A 10,350-nucleotide genomic window follows, 5' to 3' on the forward strand; every position below is an offset into this window, starting at 1 on the left:
TATATATATATATAGATGCATGTACGTATGTGCGTATTATTTATTTTTATAATATATTTTCTTGTTTGTTGTTACACATTTACTTCAACGCGTAGACTGGTCATCCAGTTTATACAATACCACCCCCGGGTTTTCGATTTTCACAATCACAACATAACAAACAATAATATAGAGTTCATGATGTTTGTCGATATAGATTTCAACAGCTACTTAAATCGTCAGGTATTATGGTTGATGTTGGGAGAAAACGAAAGTTGGATAACTTATAATAATAATAATGATAATAATAATAATAATAATAATAATAATAATAATAATAATAATAATAATAATAATAATAATAATAATAATAATAATAATAATAAAGTATTAACATTTTACTATTTATGTCTAATTATTATATATTTATTTTATGGAATTATGTTCGTATGGAGTAAAGATTTAAATTAAGTTTTCCTTGGGTCGGCATTTGTTTTATAATATTCAGGTTTCTTTGTATGCATGATCGTGCATAGAGCTCTATAGTAAACAAATTAAACAAGATATTATCAAACAATGACTTTTAAATAGAACCGTGCAGTTGGACTATAATGAGTCGTTAAAATGAAATCATATACAAGTATTATAATTCTGTCAAGTCTAATAAATAATTAGCTAATTTCGTACAGCTAAGATGGAACCTCTTTCGGAATATTCGCCAGCATAAAATTATTGTCATTCAATTTTTACGTACATCTTTCTATTTCTATCCATATTGTATGGGAATCTATCGAGGAATTCCCCATAGAGAATTATATGATGTAATTGACATAAAAATTATCCGTACAGATTTTTACAGAATTTTATGGATTGGCAGAAAATTGAAATCGAAATTGTTTTCATGGCATCAAATAAATTCCCATATGGGTCTCATAAATTTCCATATGTGATTCTATAGATTCTTTACCGTCATTGACAACGGAAATTATTCCCATAAATTCTTGGGAATTTTATAGACCTCCGTTCAAATTCCCATAAATTTGTATCTGAATTTTTATGGATTTCTATCTCATATCATCATCTAGGAAGTTATCCCATATATTTCTATAGTCTTATAGATTCCCATATCGGATTCCATCAATTTTCACACAGAGTTCTATAGTTTTTACTAGACATCATTAATAGAGAAAATTATTCCCATAAATTCTTATAGAATCTTATGGATTTTCATAAAAATTTCTATAAATTCCAATCTGAATTTTTATGGATTCCTATCTAACGTCATCTAGAAAATTACCCCATAGATTTCCAGAAGGTCTTATATCCCATATCGGATTCCATGAATTTTCACATAGAGTTCTATAGTTTTTCACCACATGTCATTGATACAGGAAATTATTTTCATAGATTTTTATAGAATCTTATAGATTTTCATAAAAATTTCTATAAATTCCAATCTGAATTTTTATGGATTCCTATCGAACGTCATCTAGGACATTATCTCATAAATTTACAGAAGGTCTTATAGATTCCCATAACAAATGTTATCAGTTTTCACATGAGTTTCTGTAGATTTTTACCAAATGTCATTGACATACGTAATCATTTGCATGGATTCTTATGGTTTTTCACTAAGATTTCATTTAATCCCGATACTGATTCCAATTTTTAAAAATTCCCGTACTTTTACTTTTAATTTCAATCATAATTATAGTCTTCACTTCTCTATATTTGCTATGATTTCCACTTATACGACTTAATGTTACACTTATGATCATAATGTAGGCGATAAGTGACAGTCTAATTATTGATCAACAGTTAAATTTATTAAAGATTTCATAGTTCCAATCTATATAAGCGTAAATACATATATACCATTAAAAGACCATGAACTTTAATAAGTAGACCAGTTAGATTACACCGAATCCGATTCCCGCCCCTTTTACGGGGGTGTCAATGCATGGCCACTTAAGTAGACAGTTTTACGCTTACATGAGAAAGACCCAATATACAACAACAAAGTCTGAGTGTTTTAAACACTAATATCTCGTTATTAAGTAATCGTTTAAACGCACAATGGCCGTAAATATTACACACACTAGATGCTTGGATACATATATGCTTCTAAAGCTCGATAAACTCCTTTACGCAATAATCTTGGGTTATACGGATATATTACGCACACATGTTTTAACATAAGAGTTAATTTATTCTGACGAGTATCGAGGGCGGTCGATCGGCGAAAAACCAGCGTGGACGTTACAATAGGCCATTTCCAAGGTGTGCCGAGGCGTTTGCAAGACACCGCGAATCTTGATTTAATTTTTTTTTTTTTACTTTTCATTCTTAAGTAAGTGTTCATACTTTGACGATAAGATTAACGAGCAATTTACTGACATTTGAACTGTTTAACTATTTGTTTTGACAATGTTGTACAATATGAGTATTTATTATTTATTATAGATTTTATTAAGTCTTAAAAGACAATATTTTTTATCATTTTATAATGTCAAGCTGAATTTATTTTTGTTAAAAACCATCGTGTCTCATTTTGCCCCGGTCTATATTTAAAAATCTGAAAACAGCCTAACCTTGTGAGCCAGCCCTAGAACTTTACGCTGTTGAGCTGGAAAATAGAAATGTCGCACCTTTCATTACGAAAATTCAAGTAGTAGACAGTAACAAAAGAATAATGAAGTACATCGTTGTTTTTTTATTTTATATCGGCAATATCTTTGGAAATAATGAACCGATTTTGATGTTCGAGGTGACATTTGACACAACTTGTCAACTACTAATGTTAAAAAAAAGCTGTCATAAATTAGTTCAACGATTTGGATTTCATTAAAAAAAAAAATAAAAACACTTTTTTGAAATTCTTTTGGCAACGGTTTCTCTTGAACAAATAAACCGATTTTTATGGTTAAAATGGTATTCACCGCAGTTTATAAATTTTTAGAGCTTAATAAATTTTAGAATGAATCCATTGAGTACATGACAAATTATCCGAAAAAAACATTTTTGAAAATTTTGTTTTTGAAATGTCTCTGAATACACTGTACTGATTACGCTCAATTTTTATCAAGATGTTGGAATTAATATAGCGGCTTCAAACGTCACCTCAAAAAGCCCAATCGGTTCATCCGTTCAAAAGTTACAGAATGTTTAAATACACGTATGTACATACACACATACATACGCTCGGATATCGTCTTAAAAATAGTCAAAATAGCTTCCTACGACCCGAAAATATCGAGATCTATTGAAAACTCGGTTCTCACAAATCGGACCGAAACCAATAAGTTCCGTTTTTTTTGAAAATTTTTAATTTTCTTAGCGGAAAGTTACCCTGATTAAACAAAACGATTTGTGACAATTAAAACTGTTTTAATCGTTTTAAATCGTCATAAATCGTCAATTGATGATTAAAAGCGATTAAATTTTTCGAATGAAGATTAAAGACGATTCATGACGATTTGAAATTTTAATCGTCATTAATCGTTTTTAATCTTAAAATAATGAATCGTCTTTTGATGATTTGGGACGATTAAATCTAAAAATTCATGACGATTATGACGTTTAACGACGATTAATGATGATTTAATTTTTAATCGTTTTTAATCGTCACAAATCGTTTTGTTTAATCAGGGTAAAAAAAAATAGCTAATGAGGTTAAGTATAAAATTATTAATATTTACATTTATCTAATGACGAACGAAAAAAAGTTGTATTTATTTTTGGGTAATTAATGCAGTCTGACACCTGAACTCTGTTATAAAGTACAATGAGATTAAAACTTATACTGGATAAATATTAATTTATCATAATTGAGGTTCTTAACCTACAATTTAATTTTCACAGAAAATGTTAATAATGTCTTGATAAGAACAGCTATTATACTGCACAACTGAATTTACCCACTACTACAGCAAATATTTATTTAACAGGCAAAAAAAATAAACGGAATAATTATGATTAATAATAATAAAATTTTCCATTTCTGAAAACAATTTATATTCCCGTGAATTTCTATCACTAACGACTCTCACGATTTTCTGGACGTGAAAAATAGCCTATATCAATATATAATATTGATAACATGTTAATAAAATTTTATTCAGATCTCGGATATATTATAATTATAAATGTCGAAAAAAAATTTGTTTTTTCCATTACAATAAGTGTTAGCTTAATCGGTACATAGATATCACAGAGCAATAAAAATTATTATTTTATCGACTGGTAGTAAGAGGCTAAATGTTGAAGTGATAAAATAATGTTAAAGACTTCAAATATATACTAAGTAGACCAATTCAATATTATAATACATTATAATGTTTACAAATTTAATACACACTCTATTATCAAGCTTAAACTGTTTGCCGTTCATATCTATAGACATTTTTAATTTACATATTTTTCACATTCTCATAATTTATTCGCAAGTATAAAGGAATGTCTAGCCATCTTATTTACATTTATACTAAATAATATGTATATGTACATTAAAGAAGGCAAAAAAAATTTTTTTTAGTTACCGTGAAAATAACATGGAAAAAAAAATTTAAGTTTGGAATTCTATACCTCGGCAATGGCTCATTGTACAGATAAGCTCAGGATATAATTTTTTAGTGAATCAAATGCTCTACAAAAAAAGTCTCTTATCATTTTTTGATAAAACAATTTATTCAAAAGTTATTGGAGCTTGAATTCAAAATTATAATCAATTTCGAGGTCTTTATACTTTTTCAGCAAAACTATCAGACTTATCACAAGATCTCAAGATCCTGAGGCAACTCAAAGCTCAAACTTTGCCAGAATTTTCTTTTACCATTTTGAACGATATTGTCATGGTAGCTAAAGAAAAAAATAATAAGTTTTTTTGTGCAATTGTCAATAATAAAAATTTACAGATCGATTGCGGAATGGATGCGGATCAATTGCAGAATAAATGCAGATCCAATCTGGTATGCTGCAAATACAATACGGAATAGTACGAAATAAATATAGCATAGACAGGAATCAAGTGCGTAGCCAATGCGGATTCAATACACGGATAAATTATTCTCCTTTAAAATGCTACGGTGTCATAGTAAAGCCTGACCATATTCGCCACCTTCAGAAATTGAAATAAACCCATGCAAAAATGACTATGACCATAGTAAAAGTAACATATCATAAAGTACTGTCACTATTGTATGTTTTGCTACTGGTCATAGTAAAAATTCTGTATTTAAATTACGATAAGTATAAATAATGGGGACTCAAACAAATGATCTAACAGTAAAAAAAGTTGACTTTTCGTGCTCTAAAAAAGCGATGACGAAACGAACTATCGGTCAAGTTAAATATGTGATAAGAGTATATTTCTACTACAAAAATACATTTAATTATAATCTAAAAATAATTACATCCTGTTTAATTAAGTGTTCTAATAAACTTAGGCACACAACCAGGAATTTTATTGAACTTAATAAATTCATTTAAACATTTATCTAATGTCCCAAGCAAACTATGAAAAAAATTAATATTTACTTATTCAAAGCGATAGTTATATATATTATCAGTAACAAAATTGTTACTTCAAACTTATAAGTGCTGATTAAATAGAAACATCATAATTTACATTTATTCCACATACATTAAATACACTTATGATGCTCGACTTATTTATAAGCAGTTGTTTTTCTTAAGCTTCCTATTAGTCTATTCAGAATAACCGTCGAGTGCGTAAACTTTTGGTATTCAAAATGAATCATAATTTTTACACAATGAAATTCATCATATCTCTTATTTATATTTTTTTAATTTTTGATTACATCAATGTCGTAATATCTTTCACGGTACCTTTCCAAGTTGATACTACGACTCACGATGATAATTTTATTCAAAAAAGTATTGATAATTCAATCACTGATAAAAATTCAAACAGTAAGTTGACTGTTGAATTGATAACGGAGCATAAAAATATTTTTAAAAATTCTTTTACTGCTGCGTTTTCATCAATTCTTAATAAGACTCATAAGAATAATAAAATATTAAATAATTCATCAGTGATAAATTTTTCGCGGTCTATTTATATGCATAATGAGAATAATAATGAACATCAAAATTTATATTTATCTGCATATGATAAACAAGCATATAACGAAAGTGATGTTATTATCAGTGTCATTGGTGAAAAAATTACTAATTATAGACATATACATAATTATTATGGTGAAATGATGTTTTTTAATGTAACGAAAGTACGGGAAAGTAGAACATTGCAATTCGCTGATCTAAGACTTTTTAAAAAATCTTATAAAACCCAAAATTATCAAAATGATAACAGTAAGAACATTTCTTTTGAAGACAATTGTGACTTTTATTTTATTGAAGTGTACGAACTCAGAAAATCTAAAAATTTGAACCATCATCTTGTGACCAAATCAGTTGTCAATAAGAACTATGAAGGATGGATTACACTAAATATCAGTTCGTTGTTCTATAAATGGTTACGTCATCCGGAAACAAATAATGGAATTTATGTTAATGTTTTTCCAATGAATGAATCTTGCGAAAATAAAAATTTGACTTTAGGTGACATTGGAATCGTTAATGTTGAGTCGGAACCTAAACGAGACATGGATCCATTTATTGTAGGATATTTGAAAACGAGCTACGGAATTGATGATAGTTTTCTTGATGATTCCGTCAATGACTTTCGGCTGAAGCGAGATTTAAGACAGCTTATAATTGATAAAAGTTATCATGTTCCAAAAGTTCGTAAGCATGTTGGCCGATACGGTTCGTGTCAAGTGAGACCATTTACGATATCTTTTTCTGATTTTGGATGGGCTGATTTTATAATAGCACCTGTAGAGTATAAACTATCATTTTGTGCCGGTGACTGTTCATTGTCTAGTTTCATAACGGAGAGAGATACTATGCACAGTTACTTACAATTATTAGCTCACAGTGCATATCCTGACCGAGTACCAATTCCGTGTTGTGCGGCTAAAAAATTCTCATCAATGGACATTCTTTATTATGGTAATAATCAGAATATTATTCTAGAAAAGATGAAACGAATAGCTGTTGCCAGTTGTCAGTGCCTTTGAGGGAAATTTAGAAAAAAATTTTATTGAACTGTACATTTTTATATTTTTATCGAACTTTGTTTGTTACGCGACATATATATAAATATTTATTATATGTAAAAATTATTGTTACATTAATTATTTATTTAATAAATCGTTTGACAATGTACTATTATTTTTCTGTTTACATAAAATAATTAAGAATTATGGTTACAGACAACCGATCCCCGACAATTGATCACACTAGGAATCACTTGTCGTGACATAAAATTTCTTGGGATCAGTGGCCGACTTACCACTCTAATAACGATACTTCCTGATCATAAAGTTGGTGTCAATTAATTGCGATCAAGTTGACGTCAACTTCAATTTTTTGTAACTGTTGACTACAAGTTGTCGAAAATTTTCCCAGAAAATTGGCGACAATCTACAGCCATAACCTGTCGCCGACTTTCTGGAAAAATTGACCGCAGCTTTCCGTCATTTTAGAAATACCAACTTTTGCATTCAACTTGATGACAATTTGCAGCCTGGCCTATGAAGTGTCATGCAGATACTGAGCCTACTTCATCACTAGCCTCGATTTTTTTTTTATTTCATATTTTACCATACTTATTTTCGTAAGAAATTTCAGGTGACATCAATCCCCATCAATTCATATAAGTCAATCAGGACCCTCGTCACATGATATTTTTGAGGAATTAAATATTTAAGGTATATAAAAATATCTTTTATTGTAAAAATTTATAAATTACTAAAAAATAACTTTTGGAAGAATAATTTTCTTGGCAGAAGGAAATCGAAATTCATTTACACTGTTTACTCCGAAAAAAAGATCAGCGTATTTCGAACGAAATTTTCTAACTTTTGCATTAAAAATATCTTGGATTCAAAATTTTTAGCAGCATCATTTCTCTTAAAAAAAATTCAATATTTCTAAAAGTTATTCTTTCTCTCAGTGTTCGTGAACCAGAACGCAGACAAATACATCTATACAATATATGTACATACGTATATATTTTTCTAAGCAAGATGACAAAGAGATTACTTTGCCAAGCTACCTGCAGAAGGTCTAGTGCACATTCTCAATTACTTTACATCTCTTAACGAGAGTACCTGTTCAAAAGAATTTATTTGTTTACATTCCATAGAAAAGTATATATTCTTCTTCAATTTAAAAAAAAAATCATTAACATAAATTTTATTATCAACCATCTCAATAGCAATCCAGAATACACATGGGGTGAACTGATGGAAAGTAATTAAATCTGATGGCATATAATTAAGTAATTAAAGTTTGGTGATAATTTCGAAATAGAAAATATTTTTTAAGGTTAGAATTAATAGTTTAAGAGAAAATAGTAAATAAATACAAAAATTATGAGAACCATCATTACAAAGTAGTCGCGTGGTTCAACCGTTGTCATCACCTGCCTCAGATTAATACAATAGAAGTGGTTGCATACTAGGTAAGCGGTATTGCTTCTGTCCCCTTTTTTACCAGCACGGAATATACCCCTCTTTACTGTACATACATCCTCATTATACACCATACATATTATATATAAAGGTATCCTCGTCCTATTGTAACCCCCTCTAGCCTCCGAGTCCCCTCTACAACCCGACAGAGCGCCTGTATCCCTTCTCTTATTTTACAGATTCACAAATCCGTCTCCATCAGGGCCGTAAGTTGAGAGTACGTAAGATTCGTGCGGCCATATTGCGTGTGCGCGAGCATGTGTGTGTGTGTATCTAGAGGTATAACCTATAAAGAGCACACCCAACAACAGTACAAGATTTAAGTACAAGAATATATATAAATATGACGGTGGTAGTACTCAATACATATGTAGGTCTAGGGACTACGGGGTGACGGCCATGAACTATTGTATTAAAAAAGCAAAGCCAGAGATTGACAATACAGGGGGCTCACCTGCCCTTGTCGGATACTGGTCTGGACACGCGCCTTCATGACACACCACCTGGAAACTAGAGCTTAAATTTTTTTTGATAAAAGTATATGAAAAGTGCCATTAAGAAAATTATCGCAACTATTTTTCACGATTAGGATTTAATTATAATATTGTGAGTCAATTACCAAAAGCCTCAACTTCTAGCCCTTATCACTCTACTTTGGTAAAAGGTCAGTAAACTATTGGTCAATTATAAACATGTCCACTTTTAGCCCTCATTACTGAACTTCGGTAACAGGCCAGTGAAAAATCGGTCAATTATAAAAATTTCCCCTTCCAGCCCTCATTATACTTTGGTAAAAGGTCAGTAAACTGTCGGTCAACTACTGAAGTGTCTACATTCAGTCCTTATTACTCTAGTTTGGTAAGTGGCCAATAAACCGTCGGTCAATTACGAAAATTTCACTGCCAGTCTGTATTACTTTACTTCGTTCAAAAGTCAGTCGTTAACGAAAATTTCTCATAGAAATTCTGAAAAATTTGATCAAATCAAACCATATATTTTCAGAATCAATAGACAAGTATTAAAAAAAAAAATGTTTGTTTTCGTTAAGGAGTTAAATTTTTTTAATGATCCTAAAGTTAGCCGAGGTTTAATAATTTTTGGATTTTTTTTAGACAGTAAATTATAAAAAAAAATTTTTTTTAAATTATACTTATAGTTTTTTAGATTTTCTATGTGTGCATTTTTTAGTTTTTTTTTCACTATAATTGAATTGTTGAAAAAAAAATAGGGAAATTTTTAATTGTCGGTTAACTTCAGAACCGTAATTTTTTTTAGTGGTCATTTCTTATTTATAGTTTTTCGTTTTGCATAAAAAATAATAGCATCACCATTACAATAGTTCGAGCATAAAATTCCTCCCCCGATTTTGAATTTCCTCAGTATTCTAGTTTGTTACATTATATACATATATACATATATATATGTACACATTAAGTACGGATATCGATGTCCTCTCGACGAGTGCATACTCTAGTATGGGGCACGTGCCATCAGCTGTCACCGTAGTCAGTATCCAGCACAACTATGTGCATATACCAAACCACGTACTATGCATTACTATGTACGACTATTAAAAGAGTACATAGATGGACCACAGCTGGCGAAGAAGGTGCACACTGTTAAATATAACAATGCGGTTTTATTCTTGATTTGTTCGTTCGTTCGTTCCGACGTTCTTATATTTTTTATTTTCCTCCATTATTCTTTTCTGTCTTTTTTTACTGGTTCCCCTCAGCCTCTGGGGAGTCCAGTTCTGTCATCTGTCTATCTCATTGTCGTACCCAATACACTGTGCTGGAATATATATATA

At 30.1% G+C, this 10,350-nt stretch overlaps 1 protein-coding gene across 1 annotated transcript; it reads left to right on the forward strand.

Moving 5' to 3' along the window:
- The first annotated feature begins 6,059 nt into the window (after window positions 1-6,059).
- On the forward strand, window positions 6,060-7,082 carry LOC103568809 (protein 60A-like). The gene has a single exon (XM_008545783.1). The coding sequence runs from the start codon at window positions 6,060-6,062 to the stop codon at window positions 7,080-7,082; it is 1,023 nt and encodes a 340-aa protein (XP_008544005.1).
- The last annotated feature ends 3,268 nt before the right edge of the window (window positions 7,083-10,350 follow it).

The sequence above is a fragment of the Microplitis demolitor genome, chromosome 6 (genome assembly GCF_026212275.2).
Source record: "Microplitis demolitor isolate Queensland-Clemson2020A chromosome 6, iyMicDemo2.1a, whole genome shotgun sequence".
Classification (NCBI taxonomy): domain Eukaryota; kingdom Metazoa; phylum Arthropoda; class Insecta; order Hymenoptera; family Braconidae; genus Microplitis; species Microplitis demolitor.

Excerpts from the sequence above, each read along its gene's own strand:
- LOC103568809 (XM_008545783.1), top strand. The coding sequence starts at position 6,060 with ATGCATAATGAGAATAATAATGAACATCAAAATTTATATTTATCTGCA.